This window comes from Gossypium hirsutum, chromosome A06, assembly GCF_007990345.1.
Source record: "Gossypium hirsutum isolate 1008001.06 chromosome A06, Gossypium_hirsutum_v2.1, whole genome shotgun sequence".
NCBI classification, from domain to species: Eukaryota; Viridiplantae; Streptophyta; class Magnoliopsida; order Malvales; family Malvaceae; genus Gossypium; species Gossypium hirsutum.
In genome coordinates, this window is record NC_053429.1 from 95,309,569 (window position 1) to 95,332,864 (window position 23,296).

Sequence of the window (23,296 nt, forward strand, 5' to 3'; positions counted from 1 at the left end):
ACAGCCTCCACCATCGAGTTAGCAACATGCTCTCTCTGCTGCTAGCACTCTAGGAGTATCCTCCGAGGAGTTTGATAGTTTCTATCAGTACTGTGCTCAAAGGTTCGACAGTATTGATGTGACTTTACAGCAGATTTGTCAGTATCTTCATATCGCTCCTCCAGCGCCACCGACTCGTGACACGAATCAATCTGATGATGAGGACCATTGAATCCATTTATCTTTATGTTTATTTTTATTTTTTTATCTTTATTTTTATTTTTCTCTTTATGTTTATTTTTAGGTTTATTATTATTTTTCTTTTTATGTTTATTATTATTTTTCTTTTTATGTTTATTTTGTTTTCATATTTTGAACTTTATTTCAATTATTATAGTTGTTTCTTAACGAGTAACCCTTTAATCTTCTTCAAGCATTGTGTTTATTTTCTTATCAGTTGCTCAGAATTTTGCACTGCCCCTACATTTATCTACAACTCCGCTTTTCACTAGTATGGGAAATTCATCCACCATTCAGGGTAGTTTCAATCGTCTCCCTATCTTATGATATTTTGTCTCTATTATGATATATATTTGTTTGTACATTAAGGATAATGTACATCTTAAGTGTGGGGAAGTTATTTATATGATTATTTGAAAATCCCTGACTTATGCCTTGTGGTTAAGTAATTTGTTCATATTACTTTTAGAATGAACTCTTATTAATATGTGATTTTCATTGATATGTTTTAGATTAAATTCATAGATACTTGTGCACTGATGGTTTAAACTTTAAGACACTAGAGAATCAAGCTTGACAAGTCTATTTTTCGAAATAAAAATTTTTAGGTTGTTTCCCTAAATTAAGGTATTACCTCGAAGTTTGAAAATTACAAGATTGACACTAAAAGCCATATTTCTTGTGAGATTTTGAGCCATTAGAGCATACATTTTTTTCGTGCTCACTTTATTATTGGCTATGAGTGTGTCAATATTGAATTTTTATTCTAGAACTTGTTTTGATTATACATGTCGAGACCATACATTTGATTTGACATACTGAGATGATAGGGCACCTAGGTTTTAACCCACTTACCCTACAAAAAACTTACCTTCATAATTAACCCTTAGTGAACCCCTTTGAGCTTAACAAACCATTTCTTAATTTACCCTAAATTTTAACCCCTACATCATACTTTTTGATTCGTTGAGAATTTTTCCTATCTTATTGATCCCCTTTTTTTAGAGATTTGATTTGGTTAATTGCCTAACTATGTTCTTTTATTTTAATTGTATAATTTTCTCTCATTATTCATTCATTCATTTAAAAAAAAGTATACATATATGTTGATTATTATTAGTTCTTTGCTTTGAGCTTAAGTATTTAATTCCATATTCTGATAATAAGATCATGTTTATATTTAATATTGATATAATTATTTAGTGTTAGTTTATTTTTCTAGTTAGGTAATTTATCAATTCAATCTCAATTCTAACCTTCTTTTTTAGCCTTTTTCCACACCTTTAACCCAAGCCCCATTACAACCCTGCTAAAGACCTTTTGATTTGTGTATCATCTCATTTATAGTGGTGGAGATTTGATTTTCATGCAAGCCTATGGTAATAACTTTTCATGTTTGAGTAATGAGTGATTCATTGTTGAACCTTAAACACTTTGAGTGATTTGAGTGAATCTTTAGTAAGGATGTCAACTCTTGTCGATTTGGAATTAAAGGTAATTATTTAGATAAAGGGAAATACCTATGATTTTATGACTAAAATGCTCAACTTGGATTGTCTGAAACTTTGAAGTTCTTTTAGTTGAATTCTCAATGTATGATTATTTGTGAATTATTACGAAACATTATTGATAAGAATTATAAGTTGAGAAGAATGCATTCTAATTGTGAGTTCAGGATTTTGCTTGAGGACAAGCAAATGCTTAAGTGTGGGGATATTTGATAAACCTTAAAAGTAACATATTGTAACCCCATGCTTGGCATATTTTTGGATGATTTATCATAAGATTTAGTGAATTTGATACTCCTAATCCTTTAATTTCATGTTTTATATCCAGATGAGCATAGGAAAGCGAAAAGTGTAAGAATAAGGCCAAAAAGGGACAAAATAGGTTTATTCCAGTGCTATACACGGCCCAGACACTTCCACATGGGTAATCCACACGCACGTGTGAGAAACACAGGCAGACCACATGCCCGTGTGTCATGGTCGTGTCGACTTAAAACCATATCAAAACTGTGCACGGCTTAAGCACCATCACACGGCCGTACCACACGGCTGTTGTAACACCCCGAACCCGAGACCGTCGCCGGAGTCGAACACGAGGTGTTAACAGACTTCAAACCACTTATTAAAAATTTCCCAGACAAGCTGCCAGCATCTGTTACTAAAGCAACTATGCCTATTTCGTGATATCTCCTTGATCTAACTAATAATTCATCATGCATATCACAAATTATGATCATGACTAGCCATGCCAAAGGCTAATCATTGACAAACATCTCCCTATTACACTATTGCCATATCATGAATTTTAACACCAAAATTAATCAACCATGACATATGGCATAAAAATCGATTAGGCCTCAACTATTATTCAACCAAAACCGAATTGGCCCAATATCAGTCATGACCACATTATAAAACCCATTTACTACGTTTTATAACTAAGTATCATAGGACCCAAAGTCCAAATTAACATTTATGTCATTTTCGCATGGCTGAAAGTTTACATACCAAAGTTCAAACACAACATAATAGCCTATACATGCCGAAATGTTCTCCTAAACCGACTAAGAAGAAAGTACCAAAACTTGCTAGCTGGTGTGATGACTTCGATGACGGCCCGATCACGCAAAAAGAGACGAGTCCAAGAAACCTAAAATAGGTGACAAGGAAACACCGAGTGAGTATATAACTCAGTAAGTCATAAGCAATGCACTACCATCCATTAATAACATTTCACAAGAGGAAACAAAATGGAACGAGGCTAGTTACTCCATCCATACCGAACTATGCCATAGTTCCTTAGACCTATCGGTTCAATCTCATACCAAGTCATGCATTCACATTCCATATACTTATCAATAGGATATTTGAGGCATTTTCATACATCATTTTATTTTCGTTACAATCATACAACTAAACAACCTTTCACCTATTCCACGATAAATCTTATGTACGTGACTTCAATTATAATTGTCACATAGGTTCAAACTTACCAAGCTCAACTCCAAATATAAACATAGCGCCTATTAGCCATGAACTCAAGGTACTTACCCGATCTGCTGTCCGTGATCAACTCAATAATGTCGCACACTTAGTGTCCATAGTGATTCAAAAATATATATTAAGTCCGCACACTCAGTGCTATATAATCAACTCGCACACTTAGTGCTATATAATCAAACTCGCACACTTAGTGCTGTACAATTTAAACCCGCACACTTAGTGCCAATCTCATGATCATAAATGTTTATACCCGCACACTTAGTGCCGAAATCAACAACTCAATACATCTCACCTCTTTTCTTTTCATTCAACACTTTCATCACCACATGCATACATGTATATAAATTTATCATTCCATTCGGCATAATTACATAGACATTATGTCTATTTAGATCAATACAAAATATATGCTTGGTGACTTACCTTATGTTGGGAAAAACGATTCCAACTCGGCTACTCGATGTTCTTTCCTTTGCCCTTGCTTGCCTCTCCACCTTTAACTTCTTGAGCTAAATCGATAAATTAACTAGTTTAACCGTCTTGCTAAATATTTATATCAAAATATTAATGATTTCATAGCATAGGAGACACATGGCCAATTCTTATCTTTCTACCCCATGCTTTTGAACTATTTGGTTAACAACCATATACTATCACCCTATTGTCGATAATCCAATCAAGGATAGTATCACAATTGTGTACACCCATATAGCCGAATGTGCAAGATTAAATTCAACATCACCTATATACTTAATTAGATGGCCAAATATACCAAATTAAACTCAACATTAAATGTCACAAGAACCCTAATCTAATTTGCAAATTGCTTGGCCAAAGACTCACAAGTGCCTTATCTATAACCTATTCGGCCTTACTACTTAAACTTAGTCTTTCATACACTTATATCTAATGTCATAGAGATGCCAAATCCTTAAGTGTTCCAACATCTAACTTACTCAATTCAACACATCGAACAACATTTATACCGATTTTGCTAGCACACAAGCCTTTGGCCGAATGTCATTAACCTCTAGTCACCTAAATTTTTATTCTTTAAAACTCATCCAACACTACATTCGGCACCTCCAACCTATAATTTAGATATTCTCAAGTTCATTCACAAGTACATTTATATGACACATATAGCATTAACATTTTTCAACATGAATCTATAACATGACCGAATACTCATGCACATACATACATAAAGAGAACTCAAATAACACCCAAAAATCTCCTTTCCAAAGTGCATATATACCCATACATACGGAAACTTCCATTCTTATCTCCCAACAATGAATTCATGAATTTAGCTATGGGTTAACTAGACTATACACTTATCAACTTAATCTCAACATCAATTAGAATAAAATCACAATGCATACCTTTCCTTTGAACTAGCCATGGCCGAATGCCTTGGTTTCTTTTTTTCAATCTTTCCTTTCTCAATTTCGGCAATGAAGGAGATGAAAGATGAGCCTTCCTTCCTCTTTGTTTTCTTTACTTTATTTCACTAATATTATTTTTTTCTCACATAATGCCATTTCTTATTTTAATAACTAATTAAACATATATATATTTTCCCATCAACACCCATCTTGGCCGGCCACTATAAAGAAAATTGGGCAATTTGACATGCAAGTCCACCCTTGTGTTGACATGCACTAATAAACCATTTAAAATTAGTCTATCATATTTCACCATGTCTCATATTGATCCCTATTTAATAATTTCTCATGCAATTGGCAAAATTAGGGAATGAAACGTCCACATATGCATTTACACACATAATAAGCATAGAATATAACAATTAATTATTTTTACGACTCGGTTTTGTGGTCCCGAAACCACTTTCCGACTAGGGTCATATTAGGGCTGTCACAACTGTGTCCCTGTCGAGACCTATTTTAATTCTACTCGAAAAAGGCTAATTTTGGGCTATTTTGGGCATTCCAAAGTCTATTTAAACACACAAGGAGAAAATACTCGGGGATAGAGAGTAGAAGGCAAAAAAAACTCGAAGACAGCCATTGGAATCAGCTCGGAAGCAGGATATACTTCAAGACTGAAGATCTCCATTCAATTTCTATCGAAGTTTTTGGGTTTCTTTATGTTTTGTTGTTTTCCCAATTTTGAGATGTTTTCCCTCATCGTTATGAACTAAATTCCCTAAATACCTAGGGAAGATGAAACCTAAGATGAGTCTTATTATCTTTTGAATTATATGATAAATATTTATTCTTATTCTTAATTATGAGCTTTAATCCTTGCTTTAATATTTCAGTATATTAATTCAGGTTTTGATGTGCTTATTCAGTAGAGCAAAAGTCCCTGTTTAAGAGTAGATCTTCCGTAATTAAATGGATTTGATTGCAATCCTAGAGATAGGACGACATAAATCTACCGAATTAGAGTCAAATCTAATAAGGGAATCCATAGACCGAGTTAATGCAACAATAGGGGTTTTAATTAGAAAGAGATTTCAATTAGTCAACCTAGAGTCAGTTGTTTCTAGTCTCAAGAGAGATATTAAAATAAGCTAGGGATTTCTACAAATTAATTCAAGTGAATAAATCATCTAATTCAGAAGTAATAAGTGAAGTCTAGGTGGATTCTTCCTTGGGTATTGTCTTCTCCATCGGTTTTCCAAAAGTATTTTCCAACTTTTGTCTCTGTCGTGTTCTAGTTAATTAGATAGTTAATCTTAGTTTAAAAACATCCCTTTAATTCTTAGGCTAGATAATAGAAATATAGTAATTACTAGTACTTTTAGTCCTAGTGGATACGATATTTTCGGTCTCACCATAACTATACTACTGTTCGATAGGTGCACTTGCCTTAGTCGATTTTTTAGTCAGTTTAGCGACCATCAAGTCCTTATTTCAATAAACACAAAAATACACCAATTCAATTCAAACCCATGTGTGCCGAATTACTATAGTATCCCTAGCAGCCCATATTTCACATTTATTCATACTTTTAACCCCATATTTTTATCTTTTCACAATTTAATCCTTAATATGCATTTTTACTCAAAATCTCTTTACAAAACATAGATATCCATCACTAAACTTTCATAATTCATCATCAAACATTCAAAAACACATGAATTCATCATTGGAAACTTTCAAAACATTAAACAGTTTTGCAATTTAGTCCCTGGGCTAGCTAGTACTCGATACAACGATCACAAAAACGTAAAAATCATCAAAAATTGAGCTCAAAACATACCTCAATCAAGAAATGCAAGTGCCAAAATTTCAAACCCTATTTTAGCTTTCTTCTTTGCTTCATTCAGCCGTAAAATATGAACATAAAGATGGCTTTATGTTTTGTTTTATTAAAACATAAGTTAATTACTAATTTACTAATTTGACCTTGGTTTAAAACATTAATAAACATATAATGGATGACTGTTCGTGTCAAATCCTACTATCTATGGTCTATTCACAACATAAGGACTTCACATTTGATTATTCATAGCAATTAAGCACTTAAACAATTAGACTGCAACTTTTGTATTTTACGCGATTTAGTCCTTTTGTCAAATTAACCATCCAATCAATAAAATTATTTTACAAAACTTTCACACATATATAATCACATGCTATAAACACCAAAAATAATATTAAAATAATTTTCTAACCTCGAATTTGTGGTACCGAAACTACTATTCTGATTTAGCTAAAATCGAGCTATTACATTACATGCTTAGTAAGTTCGTATAACGGAAATTAAACTTACCAATCTTGATTATTAAATCTAAACATACAACATCATGTTTCCATTCATTTGACTAAATCTGCCTAAGCACATACATACATTCAATCAAACATGTTAGTCACCAAAATCTTCATATAAATCAAGTAACATAGATGAGCTCATCAAGCAATATTCTTTCAAATCATTATCAATTCATCTTGAAGTTCTTGTGCTATGTCAACAGTTTTATGTCTGCTGGATCGTTGAATTCCTATGATTGCTCAAGTAGTACACTCGAAGTGTACGATTCAAAAATTCATCAATTTCTTATTCAGAGATACCCCTTAAGGCACTTAACCAAGAAACACTCTCTCAAGTCACATATCGTTTAACAGGATTATCAGTCCAGGCTAAATCTTTTATATAGCGTATGCTCAAAAGCTCGATTAGGATTACCAATCCAAGCTAAACCCTAATCTTAACACATACTCGAGAGGTATTCTACTAAGATTACCCGTCCGGGCTAAATCCTTTATATGACAAGGTCATTGGGACTAGTCATCCGAGCTAAATCCCATCTGCAACAAATGCAGGACCCTACTTGTTTCGGGAAAGCACACACAATTATCAAAATTCAACATCCAATCGGGACTAACCCCTTTATCACCATTTCAAGCTTATTTTCATTTTTCATCATAGCATAAAAGTAAAGCACATCAACATAAATCACATTACATGCAACATAATAATTAATTAACATAATTACATGTCCGATTAAGTTACACGAACTTACCTCGTCACTTGTTCGCGTAAAAGTCTACTAATCTGAAATCTTTTTTTTTCCTCGATCTAACCTCGAATTAGTGTTGTCTGGATCTATATAAATGAATTGAACATCAATCTCAAACATTTCATATCTAAATGGACTCATTTTACGTTCTAGGCAAAATTATCATTTTGCCCCTAACTTTTCCATAAATTCTAATTTTGTCCCTAGGCCTGGAAAATGAAACTTGTACAAATTACTCCTTATTCCAAGCCTAACCAAAGCCACATTACAAATTTTCCAGCACATGTATTCATAAAATTTTAGAATTTTTTATCAAATTTTATAACTTTTCATTTTAGTCCGTAAATCATGTTTTGATCAAAAATCACTTGTAAAAGTTGTTTATCTATTAATAATCTTTAACTTCTACCATAAATTTCTACTTTCCAGCATAATACATCCATGACCCATTTTCATACTTTGATAACTTCTCAAATTAATCCCTCAAATAGAGATATTAAGCTATCCCAATTTTAAAAATACCAAAATTACTAAAAACGGGAAAAGAGAACTTACCCAATTATGCCTTGAAAGTTTCTTTTCTCTCTCATAGGGTGTTCATGTGTTTTGGGTTGAATATGATGAAAATAAGATGATATAATTTCTTTTCATCTTTTAAGTAATTAAGTATTTTGGTATTTCCAATTTAGTACATTGTCTTTTTCTACAATTCCATGAATGAGTCACTAAGAAAAATCTACATACTTTTCTTAATGGCCTAATTACCATATAAGGACTTTAATTTTTTAATTCCATAGCTATTTGATCCTTATAGCTACTAGAATTCAACTTTCGCATTTTATGCGATTTAGTTCTTCTCGTAATTAAACACTTAATCGATAAAATTTTCGTATCAAAATTTTCACATGACATGCCTATTATAATACGACCATGTAATGAAATAAAAATAAACCTTATTTTTGGGTTGGATTTGTGGTCTCAAAACCACTATTCCGATTTCACTGAAAAATGGGTTGTTACACCTTTAGCCATGTAACTTAGCTCATTTTGGTTGAATTGGTAGTAAGCTTATATATTATATATGTGCATGCATGTGTCAATTCCTTGTTGGTGATGTAGTTTATTAATGCTTGGCAAATGGTTGAGTGTGGCTTATTGGGTTATTGATGAATAGTTAAGTATGGCTCATTGGTATATTAGAAAAATCTAAGTAGAATTATACATGATGAAAGTGTGTGTGTGGATGCCTTTGAATGTGAAAGTGGTATGTTTGATTTGGCATAATGAAATGTCATGTACATTGTAAATGATGGTATCACATTAACATGTTTTAGCTATAATTGTGAATGTTTTGGTTGCTAAGTAAGCCATGAATTGTGCCATTGAATTTGTGTAAGTGTAGGTGTAAATGAGGGTGGAAAATGGCTTGGTAAATAGCCTCTATTTTGTCCACACGGGTAGACACACAAGCGTGTGTCTAGGCCGTATGTCACACACGGCCTATCCCATGGGCATGTGTCTCGGCCGTGTGTCCCCTGCACCTTAATTTTTAGAAACAGTATACTCAGAATTGAGCACACGGGTAGAGACACGGGCGTGTGTCTCAGTCATGTGAGGGACACAGCCTTAGACACGGGCGTGTGAAGTCTGCACCTATTTAATGAAAATTTAATTACCCACACGGCCTAGCACACGGGCATGTGACTTGGCCATGTGACATCAATTTGTACATGCATTTCAAGTTAGTGAGTTACACGGGTTAGGGACACGGGCTCGTATTAGGCCTCGTACGATCCCTTGTTTACAGTAAAAAAAATTTAAGTTTTTGTAAGAATTTCTAAAGTTCTCGGTTTAGTCTCGAACCACTTCCAATGCATGTTTTAGGCCTCGTAGGCTCGTATTAGGGACTTTATGATTGAATACGAATGGTTTTAATTTAGATGCAAATTTATGACTCGATTTGTATGATTGTTTGTGATGAAAGTCCAGTAATGCCTCAGCCCCGTTCCAGCGTTGAACACGGTTAAGGGGTGTTACAATGAATATGAAGAAAGAATTAAGTAAATTTTAAATAACAAACCTGAGTAAAGACTACTCTGATCGTCCAATGAAGGACACCTACTAGGGAACAATAAAAAGAAAAGGGTAGTTGAAAAAAGATAAGGTAAGAAAAGTGAATTCAAACTTTGTTTTGAAAATAGCATTAGGTAAGGGAATAATTATTAAAGGTGAGCACAAAGGAAAGTTCTGAAAGGATGAAGCCACTGAAGAAACAATGTTAAAGGGAATTAACCATGATAAAGTAAATAGAAGAAAGGACTATGTTTCATTAATAATAAACTATTTTTGGTGACAAACATCTGAAGATTTAAGAAAATAAGCTGATGGTGATGGATTATCCATCCATTTTTGGAAATCAACGATTAAGGTATAAATGATTATTCCTCACTATGTTCTCATGAGCATACATGGATTATGTTTTCTATTTCAAGTTGCATGTGAGGCAGGACCTAAGGGAACGATGTCAGAACTATGCCTAAGGAGCTGCATATCATATTATTATGCATACAGAACAAGCTTTGATGGTGTGATCGAGTCTGTTTGGCACATAGAAACCTTTGAATCGAGATAACCATGTTAGACCAAGATATCATTTCAATAATACTTGTAATCAAATTCCTTATGTATTATAACTGAAATTCTTCAATCTTTATATTCATGTATTACATTATGAAGTCTTATAATTAAGTAGTTCAAATTAATTATAATTTGTGTAAGTAGAGTTAAATTTCATCTGTATTAGAGTGGTAACACCCAGGATTCAGATCTGGTTTATCAGATCGGGTTTGGGGTGTTACAACTAGCTTTTGGTGTGTGGTTCTCTAAAGGTTCATATCAAAATATTAATTAATGGATAAAGAAAATAGCACCTTAATGTTTCTTGTTGTCCAATAAAGCAAATACGATATGTAAGAATAGTGCTTTTTGGGGAAGTGAAGAAATGGAAAATGATAGCATTAGTTTACTAATGCCTGAGGGAAAGGTGGTACAACACGAACTACCAAATCACTACTTTCTGATGAACCACACACAATGACAAGGGTTGGGCTATGAGGAAATTAACAGGAAATGTGGGTTTTAGGGTGGGGAAATTAACGAGGAAAGAGGGTTCGAAGATAGGATAACTAGCGGGGAAAGGGGTTTAAGGATGGGATAATTCATGGGGATGGGGAAACCGACATGGAAGGGGTTCGAGGATGGGATAATCAATGAAGGGGGGTTCAGGAAAGGGGAAGAAAATGATTTTGGTAAACATCACCTTTCACCAATAAAGAAATGCAGATGATGATGGCTACGACTAAGGTTTGAACCAATCGGCGATGAAAGTGTAGAAAATGACAGGGAACGTCGCCCTTCGCCAATAAAGAAATGCAGATGACAACGAGACTAGAATATTATTTAACTGGAAGAAGAAACGAGGGGAAATAGGAGTGGCAATCGAAGATGATGATTGGCGAGAGGGGTTTGGTGTTTCTTTTCTTGCTTAGGGTTTTATTTCACAAATCTCATATTTTTTGTTCTATTAAATACAAGTATCCGAGTAATGTCAATTTTATCTTTTCTTTACCTTTTTTTTTCTATCCAATGGTTGGGATTTCTCTGTTACATAATCTAGCTATTCCCATTTTTTAATGCTTTTCCTAAACCTATACTAGCTTTATAAGAGCTTTTGGTAGAATTTCGGTAAAATTCCAAGCAATCGTTTCTGTCCATTTTGGAGACAGAAATTTTCTTGTTAAAATTATAAGATTACTTGAATCATTTTATACCATGCAGTATACAAACATTTTTTGGGGGTGATTGTTTCTCAAATTAGGGGGCATTTGACAAATGGAAGCCAAGGTTTCAATCGATTGCATCTTTACATTTGACTGTGATCCCGAATGCGATGTGAAATCAAAATTATTCAATATTCAGACAAAAGGACTAAAATACTAGTGTTTCTTTGACCAATTAAAAATGTAGCCACTAAAAATGGGAAACACGAAAAAACCTATAAAAATTATGGTAAATAAACAGCCATAGGACTTCTTACATGATAGTATCTACCATCCCAACTGTACCAACCAAACCCATACTCAGATTTCTTCACTGGGGGATCATTTATGGGGGACACTGTGATGTTGAAGCTCAGCTTCTCCCCTATTCGTTTGAACTGCAAAATACTGGGCGACGCCTTTACACGGACTCCTGGCGGCGGTTTGGCACTGAAGAAGTATGTACTCTTGGGTCTTCCAATATTTGTGACTGTTCTCGTGATTGTGACGGTGGTGTTAAGGTTGGGAATTGCGAAGGATGGATAGTTGAGGTTGAGTGTTGAAGGAGGGTTAGGCGGGCACTTGAATGTAGAGCTAAGTTCTATAAGAGACTTCGGACCAGCAGTGCAGAGATAGAGAAGATAATCGTCGTACGAGGTGTCGTAAATAAGACCGGGATCGACTGCCTTAATTGGACGGAAATGGCCGGCCCCGAATTGGAAGGGAGTTGCATTGTTACCGCCTGCATCTGTAATTGCCCTACCTAAACTGTTCGTTATTGCGGCTGTGACATAGAAATAAGATGGTTAGGTGTAAAAAGTTACATAACAATAAAAAGATGACTGCGGGTGGGGTTTATAGCCTTATGCTTATGATTAAAATAAAATTAGCCTGCTCCCTTTTATTTTATATTTAAATTTAATTGAATATAATTAAAATATATTAAATTATCAATTCAAATATTATAATAAAAAAATTTAAATAATAATTGAAGCATTTTTATCATATTCAACATATAATATAATTTTATTTTATGTTAAATAACATTATTCAAAATAATAACTCTATTTTACATCAATAAAATTAGTACAATTTTAAAAAAAATAAAATAATCACATTCTCTTTTTCCTTGTATTTTATACTTAGAGTTCTATTTAAGTACTAACTTTATTTTAAAATTAATAATGGTAGTTTAAATTCCAGTTATTTTTAAATGTACAATTATCAAAAAAATTATTTTATTTCAAATTTATTAGCTAATAATATTAAATTAAATACTATAATTATTTTTAAATTTGAATTTAATAATAAGATAGAAAATAAAATATATTATCATCCGCTCAAAAGCTTTTTCAAACTCGTATTTTTATATATATTACTTATTTATTTATAATTTATAAATTTACGTTTAAAATTATTTTAGTAAATTTAAAAATAATATTCCAGTTCTAGTTATATTATTTTTATTTTCCTAATTATAAATAATATTTTAAAAAAAGAATGTATGTAAACATTTTAGGTAAAACAATATGTAATATTATATTACATTTTTTTACGATTTTTATAAAAAAATTTATATAGATGAAAAATCATCTGTAGCACTTGACTTCTCAATTTTCATTTAAATAAAAATTAATAACTGCATCAATAATAAATAAAATAAAGATATTATTTAATTTATTACTATCATGTTTTAAAAAACTAATTAAGCAATTATTTTATATAAATATAATTATAATAACTAGAATTATTTATTAGTTTCATAATGGTTAAATAATTAAAATTTTATTTTATACAAGTTTTCATCTAATATGTTCATAAAGATAATTTTTTTATTTCATTATCCTTCAACTAACCATTACAACTACATTTAAATTCAAATACTCTCACAACTTATTTTAATTTCACATTACACCACTCAATCTCATCACAACCATTATTTTTAATTTCACAAAAATCAATTAGACAATTATAACTAATTAAAATAAGTAAACTTAATTTTAGAATTCATGCCTAAACAATTATTAAAATTTAATTCATTTATATAATTAATTTAAACATTTAATATTCCTATCAAATTTGTTAGAGTAAGAAAAATAATATTTTCTTAATTTATAAATGATTCACAATAATTTGAATGCCTAAACAATTATTAAAATTTAATTAACTTTATTTAATATGTAATTATTACTTAAAATTTCAATTTAAAATTAATTTTTATTATTATAAATAATTAAAACTTGATAAAACTATAAATAAAAATGTTGAAAATTCACTCCTAACGGAGTAGTTAATACTAGTACCTAAATGTCACTAGTTGGTATCAATACACAAATGTATAACTCCCAAGTTGACAGACAAGAGAAATTACTCAAGTATCGGTTTTCAATAAAGTAATTAATATTAATATAGTATGTTTTATATGAAATGTTTAAATAAAATAATTAAAACGGATTTTTTAAAAATTAAATCCTAACTTAAAAGAGTTTATGTATAATTATTTTACCATTTTCCCTATAATTTAAAAATTGAATTTTTTATAAATATAATTTTTCCAATCCAATTTTTTCCAAGCTTCTTATGCAACATAACTTAGAAAAGAAAAGGATATTGGAGGGTTAACCAACCAAACCAATTGATTTAAATCGACTCGCCTATCTCAATTTTTTCTATAAAACAAAATATTTCTGTTTTCAACTTCTTTACGGAACTGACCGAGTGAAGATCATATCTCTAAATTTTAAGATATTACCTGTGGTCATGAGAGCAGATTTGATAGCAGCAATGCTCCAATCCGGATGTATAGCTTTGAGAAGCGCGGCGGCACCAGAGACATGAGGGCAAGACATGGAAGTTCCTGAGTAAATGTTATATTTCACTGATCTCTTATCCTCTGGTAGCTTTGAGGGAGATGATGCTTCACTCCATGCTGCCAAAATATTAAGTCCTGGAGCCGTGATATCAGGCTGTATATCGTATATGGGATCCAGTAACCAGAAGAAGTTGTTAGAAGATAGCAAACCACCAACAAGTAAACTTGACAACAAAAACATCATGAAATTACCTTGAGAATATTGGGATCCACCACATTTGGACCACGACTGGTGAATCCAGCCATGAAGGGTGCGGGCTTGTACTTCAATACTGTCCTGCCTGGACTGACCACTGCCATCGGGTTCTTTGTAGAGTTGATGTATTCAAGAATCTTAATCCCACTATCATAGGTCAACGTAGTTGCAGGAAGCAAATGAGCGTCACATGCTATTTCATCTCCATTAGCCTTGGCGTTGGCTAAGACGAAACCCACACCACCGGCTCTTTTTACTTCCAAGCCTTTACCTACTCTTAGACCAGCCCCTCTCGTGCACACCACGATTTTCCCTTTCACCTTATTGGGGTCGAGTGAACCAGGAAGGCATTGACTAAAATAACAACCAATTTCGTTCCAGTGTGATAATTGACCTTGTGAAGTACAAGATACATATATGCATATCAAAGGAAAGAAACTCACCCTGTAACGTTTAGAGGCACACCAGGGACAACTACATCTCCTGCGTAAACTAATGGGGACATCTTCTTCATATTGTATGGTGTAACACTTTGTCCCTATTAATTAAATTAAACCATGATTGGAGAACAAGAATATTTGCATCATGATGAGCATAAAAATATAGTAATTTTAATGAATGATCTGATGGTATCTTACTATAAGTTTCAAGCCATTGCCTAGCTTAACGGGTGCAAAAAATGCGCGGTCAAGGCTACTAGCACCGACCGTAATTATCCACGGCGCCGGGTTCGACAATGTTCCAGGGGCAGGACCACTGTTCCCCGCACTGCATACAACAAGGATGTTGCGCTTTGCAGCCTCTAACGCAGCAAGACCAATTACATCATGTTCAAAAGGTAAAGGTTTGGCGGTTCCAATGGAAACGCTAAGTATGTGAACACCATCAGCTATGGCGTCATCCAAAGCTGCAAGCATATCTTCATCGAAACAAGTGTTGCCATCCGCTTTGGGTTGGTTAGGGATCGCCCAGCAGGCCTTGTATATGGCAAGGCGAGCCAAAGGAGCCCCACCGGAAGCCGTGCCTTTTGCGAACCCACCGAAGGCGGCAACATCGGAAACTTGTCGGCCTGCCGCTGTGGAGGCAGTGTGCGTTCCGTGGCCATCCATATCTCGTGGGGAGAGGTAGTCTTCCGTCGCGTTTACGGGCCCGTATGCATTCTGGAAACCCTTTACGTAGTATCGGGCTCCGATTATCTTTCTGTGTCAAAAGCATTAAAGATTTGATTAAAATGCTTGAAATTAACCATATAATTGTGAGGGCTATTCCACAATAAATAACCCAAATCATTCAACAATTTAATTGATAGTTAACGGAATCAAAATTTATTAGGAATGAATTAATCAAATCAAAATAACTCGGTGCATTTTGATAGGTTTTTATCTAATCAAATCAACCAAAATCAAAAGACATAGAAGTTTATTAAGATTAAGCTTAACAGATAATCACAATAATAATTTAAAGATTTTTTTTATAATTAATAAATTCTCCGGGCCGAATGAAATTTTAGCAAGTTAATTCGGTTAATATTGAATAATAAAAGGCTAAGAGACCAAAGAAGAAAACAAAAGAGACTGACCCCAATGGTTGCAGCATTGCAGTGATAACAGTTCACAAGACTGGAGAAAGAAAAGAAATAAAACAAAAGCAATAAACACAAGTCAGAATTGCTATCTTGCTTTGGGTGAATTGGACAACCAAATTAGGGACTCATCGACGCAATTTCTTAACAAAATAACATTGCTTCAATATCTATAGAAGGATGTGCAGGCTAGGCTGTCATGTCTACTGCATGCAGTTTTGTAACATTATTAGGAAGTAAATTATATTTTATTTTTTTATTATTTAAAAAATGAGTAAATTAATTTTTATATATTAAATTAAAGAGTAAATTAATTATTTTGTTAAAATCTTATTTATTTCTACTTTTAAAAATTGATCTATGTACATTAGTAGGAGATACACATAATATGCCCCGTGTTACTGTTTAGTTATTTTATCAATCATGCTAATTTTTAGAGTAGAAAAGAATGAATTTTTTTACAAAAAAAAATATATTTTACTATTTAATCTATAAAGTATAAAGAATAACTTATCTAATATTTTAACAAAAAAAAACAAAATATAATCTAAGTATTATCAGCGGAACCATCGTGATATATTACCAATTACCCTAAAAGTTCCTTCTCGTTATTTGCTTTTGTATTTTTGAATAGTAAAGAAAACAATTTTTAAAAAGTTTGGAGTTTTGGCTTAATTTAGCTACTCATAATTCAATTTTGAACGACAATTTCGAAGTTGGTATATATGCAAAGCTTCTCCTGATGTTAATTGAAAGTGGTAAATGTGATAGTTGTTGTTAAATTTGAAATTTAGTTATTATATTTTATTTTAAAGAATTTAATTTAATTATTTTTAAATATTAAAATTCAGATTTAATTGTTAATACTTTTAAATTTTTTTCATTAAATTTAGGTCCAAGTCAATTTTTTTAATTACATGCCTACTAAGTAGAGAGAAATCTAAATTTTAACAAGGTTAATAATTGGACTTGAATTTTGAAATAAGTACAGGTATTAAATTCTTAAAAATTAAAAGTACAAAAATTAAATTTTAAATTTGAAAAGAGTACAAAAACTTATGACATCACATGTTTATCGTTTGGAAAATGACTCAACTTCTAACCATAAAAAGATTATCACCTTTGATAGGTTAAGTTCTGCAATAACTCTTTATACTTTACACGAAAGTATTTAGTCTTTAGACTTTAATTTGGTCATTTTTAGCTAATATGCTTTCCAAATTTTAAAATTTATGTCCACATCATACGGTTGTTAAGTTCGTTCAATTATGTTATTACCATATGCATAATGTCATATCAGTTTGTTATTTCACATATTACTCATTAAAAATTCAATTAATAGATTAATAATTGTCATTTTGTAAATTTCAAATTTTGAATTGTATAGAGACTTAAAATAATCCAATTGAAGAATATTGACAAAATCTACAACTATACACATAGTACATGTTGATACAAGATTTGGATTTGAAGCTTGAGGACAGTTCACCCATGAAACTTGGTTGCAGAGGGTAGAATGACCCTTTTTTCATGTCCTTGAAAGTGTATATAAAAGGGGTTCTTGGTGGGCTTATGTAAGATACTCTATCAGTAGTGTAAGGTAGGTATAGAGTCACGTGAATGTGATAGGGATAAATATTTGTATAGTTTAGTATAAAATTATTAATTGAATTTAATCCAATAAATTTAATTATTATTTTTAGTAGAATAAAAATTTTAAAATTCAAAAAATATTAAAATTAATTAATTTAAAAAATATAAAACACTAAAATTAATCAAATCACTTCTAAAAAATATTGATTAAATTAAAATGTAAAGACTAAAGCTGGAATTTTCATTAACTACGGGGTGTAATCATAGAATTGACTCTTTGATAATAATCAAAGAACCTTAGCTGGTCCTATCAATCCAAATGGAAAAGGGCCCTCCTTTCCCCAAAGATTATTGGATTTATTAGGAACCATTTTCAGATTGTTTTCACGAGATTTTGACACATGAAACGAACCTCGAAAAAGCAGAATAGAAACCCCTCAGTGTGCAATAAAATTTGCATGCTATTCAACAAATTATATAAAGTTCATCACAAGTAAATTAGATGAAAGGGAAATTTTTCTCAAACCTTTACTAAATATGGTTTGATTAATAGGACACAAATACCATGAAAGTTAAGGAAAAACATATGCTCACACGTTTGAGCCCTTAAATAGTTTTTAATTAAATTTAAAATTTAGCTTTAAGTATGTAGGGTAAAGTTTAGAGTTTTAGGATTTAAAATGTGAATGTTTAGGGTTTTAGAATATTAAAATAATAAATATTATTATAAAGAATGAATGCTGGAACCCATACATGAAGTGGCAAGTCAAGCCGAATAGCGGAATAGAAAGCAAAGGAAAATTCACTCACTTGTTACAATTGGATGAGTTAAAAGCGACTCCTCCTTGGCAGATTCCTTTCCATGATTTTGGGGTGGGATCCATTCCTTGGTCACTGAAGCTAGGTGATTCCGGCCATAGACCTAAATTGATGAGACCCCCAAAACAGTAAAACAATCCAATAATTACATAATACATTTAGAAAAATGAATTATTTGCTACTCAGTTGTCTTAATACAACAAAAGCAATAATGCTTGAGACAGTCACATGAGTAATCTAAAAAGATGGCATTGGAATTCATATATAGTTTTAAATTATAATTGCAAAACTTTTTTACCGCTATCCATCACTCCAATAATGACATTTTTGCCATGTTTAGCTTTTGACAATAAGTCTTCTCCTCCCATCTTAAGCTTTTCCCATGAATAGCTATCTCCTTCATCTAAGCCAACAAATTCCCATGACCTTGTTGTCTGCACTGAGTGCTTTCCATGTGAAGGAAACACTGACAAAAGCCCATCCATTCCTGTGAGGAAAAATGAAAACCCAAGCATTATTATTAGGTATTAATTTCAGAAATGGAGATGAAGAAATATGTTGCTAATGAGTCACCCACCAGAGAGCTTGGAGGCTTCATCTGGTGTAAGCTTTGCAGCAAAGCCATTGATGCTGTGTTTGTAGCTGTAAAGAAGGGAAGATTTAGCATCTTCTTCAGATTCTTTGACTGAAAGTAAGTATGAGATATGGGTTTTCTCAATCTCATGCAAAGCTTTCTCCCCATTGTTGTGTAGCCCCAAGTAAACTATATACACCTACATAGACAATAAATATATATATTTTACATGAAAATTAGAGTTCCGAGAGAGAACTTTACTACAGAAAGATGTTGAAGAAATAATAGAAGAGTTACGAGAAACAGAAAAAGTACTTTTTTCTCAACAGATGAGGCCAAGATAGGAACGACAATCAAGAGAAGGAAACAAAAGAGAGTGTTCTTCATGGCTAATAATGGCACTGAGTATTGTCAATCCTATGGAGAGATAATGTTATATTTATAAGCGTCTTGATCAATTGTGTATACTGATAATTACAACTCTTTCACTTTACATGATATATGGATTGTTATATGGTTTTGAAAAATCTTCTTAGCATTTACTGTATTTACAGATAAATATGGGAATCTCTAATTGAAAAAAAGTTAAAAGTATATCTTTAATTAAAAATAATTATGCCTTTAAAAATTACTAAGGTATTTTTACATATTTAAAATAAGTAATATTGTTATGATAATATTTTTATTTTTTTTTAGCTTTTTAAAAAAATCAGCATAAAATTTACATATATTGACATTTGAACTCATGTCATTAATTTTATTTTGATATTTTATGCATTTCAATATTATTTCACAAACATTTCAATGTTTTACCAACATTGGTTGTATATTTATCTTTTATACTATTATTTAAATCTCTGATTGAGCTTATGTTACAAGTCAATCCAAGGTCAACCCAATAAAAAATTTATTAAATTGTCCTTACAAATTTGAAATAAGTTATATTCTTACAACGGTGCTTTTATTTTTTTTATATTTTTAATAAAATCAGTATAAAATTTATATATGATGAGATAAATTATATTCTTAATATGACGTAGTTACTTATTTAAAAAAATTTTACTCACAATTTAAACTATTCTTTTTAATTTTAATTCCATATATTATATAAAGTATTATTATTAATAGTTACGTAATTTATTTAAAGATTTAATTTTTACACCCATATGATTTGTGATAAAATCCGAAACTCTAGTTGTACATCAGTCAACTCATGAGTTTTTATTAAATATATTTATTTGATGATAGATAAAATAATTATAATTAAATTATTTTATCTTTAAAGTTTTTATTTTTTATTAAAATGTAATATACTAAATAATTAATAAAAGCATCCTTTTAACGTTATGCCTAGGTTTTTACTTTTCTTAATCAGGGTTAAAAGTTGGGGTAAACATTTGATAAAATCGAGTAAAAAAATTTGAGTTAATTGAGTTAACGAGTCTTATTTTATCATCCTACCTCGAGTTGAATTTTTTTTAATTGAGTCCAGTGAAATGAAATTCAAGTCGACCCAAATCAAATTGAGTGAAATTACTCGAGTTAAATTAAAAATTAAACATTCCAAATTAAAATCTTATTTTAATATAACTAGTTCCATGTTAGAAGATATAAATTTGAAACTATATATATATTTGAAAACTTTTTCAAAGAAAAATAAGAAGAAAAAAATATTTTTAATATGATAAACTTAAATCATTAATTAATTTATTTACATCCCAAAATTATTATTTTAATTTTTAAAATTTTAACTTTCTTTATATATTCTTTGGAAATTTTTTAAAATGTATATAATTTTGGAATTTTTATAAATATTTTGAAATTCGAAAGTTATTTTGAATTTTTTTTTTGAAATTTTTGTTGATAGAGAGATCGATTTGCTCATTTTTAAAATTGACAGGGACTAAAAGGATATTTATAGCAATCTATATTCAAATTATTTGAGTTATTCAAATTGTAAAATTTAACTCGACTCGAACTTAAAACTCGAATTATTTATTCAAATTGATTCAAAAAAATAAAAAATTCTAATAACTTGATTCAATTAAAAAATTAAATTTTAAATTAATTAAATTGAATTTTGCTTACTCATAATAAAAAAGGTAATATGCTATTGAAGGTATGAAAACGGGATACATATCATCTTTTCTAACCTTATTTAGAGCCTTAAAAATTTTACTAGTAGAGTGCGAAATAATTACCCATTTGAAAAAAATATATATTATATCATCTCAAGGTAAGAAAGCCTCCACTGCAACTCATGTGTCTTTAGGGTGTAATATGGAAAATAAAAAATATATATTATTTCTTAATATATTATTTCGTGTTTAAGTTTGACATTTTATTTTAATATAATATTTTTGATATTTTTTTATTTAACATGATATTTATATTTGATAAAATTATATATTTTAGTACCCAAAAGGGACAAAGCAAAAACTTTAATTTAGAGGGACCAAAGTTAAATTATAAAATTTTAAATTGGTAAAAGTACAATTTATATGCTTGTTATTTATAGAACTTTTAAAGGGATTTGTGAGATGAAGTATAATTTTACTATTAAAATAACTTATATTTTTAAAAATTAAAGGACTAAAATAATATTTTGTGGGTGTAGGGCCCTGCTGTCCCAATCAAAGGTGATGTTGTTAACATTTTAATGTTTAATTCTGATTTTAGGATTAATTTGATAAAAAAATATTTGCTAATATTATTGTTAAGCGCAATTTATGCCCAGGCCCACACATATACAAAACTAAATAAAAAACAAACCCAAACTACAAGGCCCAAGGCATAAACAAATTTCAGCAAGCAAAGGTGTTGCTGTTTGCAACCGAAGCAGTCCCCAGGTTCCGTACATCGCGCGAATCTCGCACCGTGCGTCACTCCACCTCCACGTAGGAGACGTACACGCCCATGAACCTGCAAACAAGTGAAATAGGTTGTGAAGTCGGCTATAAATGCCTTAGAAATGTATTGTAGAAGGGACCTTTTTTTTGTTTTTCAAAGAAGATAAGCAGAAAAATCAAAGTAAAGCAGATTTTAAAAAAAGAAATCAAGGTGATTTTACTGTGGTTTTACTTTTTGTGTCATTTTGTTTTATTTCTCTACCATTTTTTTTCTTCCTTTAGATTTTTTTTTTGATTTATACGAAACTAAAGTTAAAAAAAGAGGGAGTTTACCTGACTTCCGGTGGTCACGTGGTCGTCGGAGTTTCCTCCGTCGTTGAGATCGGGCCCAGGAGGGAGTCGGGATCGCCTCTATTCTCCATTTGGGGGTGTGGCATGTGTGGTTGATATGGGGGGTCTTGAAATTTAGGTTTTCCTAAAGCAAAACTGAAATGATTTCAAGCAGATTTTTTTAGGGCTTAAAAGGCAAAACAAAACAGCACCGTTTGGTGCTGTACCCATGCATTTTGGCCCAAAATGGGGTATTTTCACAATTGGTCCTCACCCTTTGTGCTAGTGTTCAATCGAGCCGTGTTTCAGTACTCCTTAAATTTTTTTAAAATTTTCCTTGAAATTCATGCACAGTTTTAATTTAGTCCATGCTTGCGTGCTGCATTTTGGAATTTGGATCATTTGCGCTTTTGGTCCGCGCGCATTTGCACGCATTGTGATTTGGCCCTTGTGTCACCTTCTATGTTTTTTCATTATTAATTGTCTCTATAGGATTGTTTTTATTTCAATTAAGCTTTGGCTCACGTTTTGTATTCCTCTTTTAAATTTATTATTTTAATAAGCATTATCTTGGATTATGCTATTGACTTTATACTGTTCTAGTTCGTCATTCTATAATTTCATTTTTTTTTGAATTGTTTTATTCTATAGTTTATTTATTTCCAAATCTCCTTTTATATTTTCCATGTTTTAAAGATTTATATTTAATTTAATGCTATCATGCATACATTTTTTCCCTCTAAAGATGTAGTGATGTCATATTATTCTATATGAATGTTCTCTTTGTATTTATTATATTTTTTTTTCCCTCTTAAATTTATTATACGTATATAAATCTTTTTTTCCCCTTTTTTTTAAATTTATTGATGTACAATTGGATTATTAGGGATCCTATTTTGATTGTATATATGGTTTGTTTTAAATACTTTTTTTTGTATATT

At 31.3% G+C, this 23,296-nt stretch overlaps 1 protein-coding gene and 1 long non-coding RNA gene across 2 annotated transcripts; both read right to left on the reverse strand.

Annotated features, from left to right (window-relative positions):
- Positions 1 to 11,626: 11,626 nt before the first annotated feature.
- On the reverse strand, positions 11,627 to 19,697 carry LOC107962163 (subtilisin-like protease SBT5.6). Its single transcript, XM_016898428.2, has 9 exons — positions 19,492 to 19,697; positions 19,180 to 19,375; positions 18,901 to 19,089; positions 18,594 to 18,705; positions 15,247 to 15,808; positions 15,052 to 15,146; positions 14,605 to 14,962; positions 14,293 to 14,506; positions 11,627 to 12,324 (listed from the first exon to the last, which is right to left on the reverse strand). The coding sequence occupies exons 1-9, from the start codon at positions 19,561 to 19,563 to the stop codon at positions 11,786 to 11,788; spliced, it is 2,337 nt and encodes a 778-aa protein (XP_016753917.1). The 5' UTR covers positions 19,564 to 19,697; the 3' UTR covers positions 11,627 to 11,785.
- A 2,164-nt stretch (positions 19,698 to 21,861) lies between these two features.
- LOC107963465 (uncharacterized) lies at positions 21,862 to 22,849 on the reverse strand. The gene is made up of 2 exons (XR_001701927.2): positions 22,359 to 22,849; positions 21,862 to 22,098 (listed from the first exon to the last, which is right to left on the reverse strand). It is a non-coding gene; the product is annotated as an uncharacterized lncRNA (long non-coding RNA).
- Positions 22,850 to 23,296: the final 447 nt, after the last annotated feature.

Excerpts from the sequence above, each read along its gene's own strand:
- LOC107962163 (XM_016898428.2), bottom strand. The coding sequence starts at position 19,563 with ATGAAGAACACTCTCTTTTGTTTCCTTCTCTTGATTGTCGTTCCTATC. Across the intron at positions 18,706-18,900 it reads TATTGGAGTGATGGATAGCG|GTCTATGGCCGGAATCACCT; the intron begins GTAAAAAAGTTT and ends TCATCAATTTAG. Across the intron at positions 15,147-15,246 it reads GCAATGGCTTGAAACTTATA|GGACAAAGTGTTACACCATA; the intron begins GTAAGATACCAT and ends TTTAATTAATAG.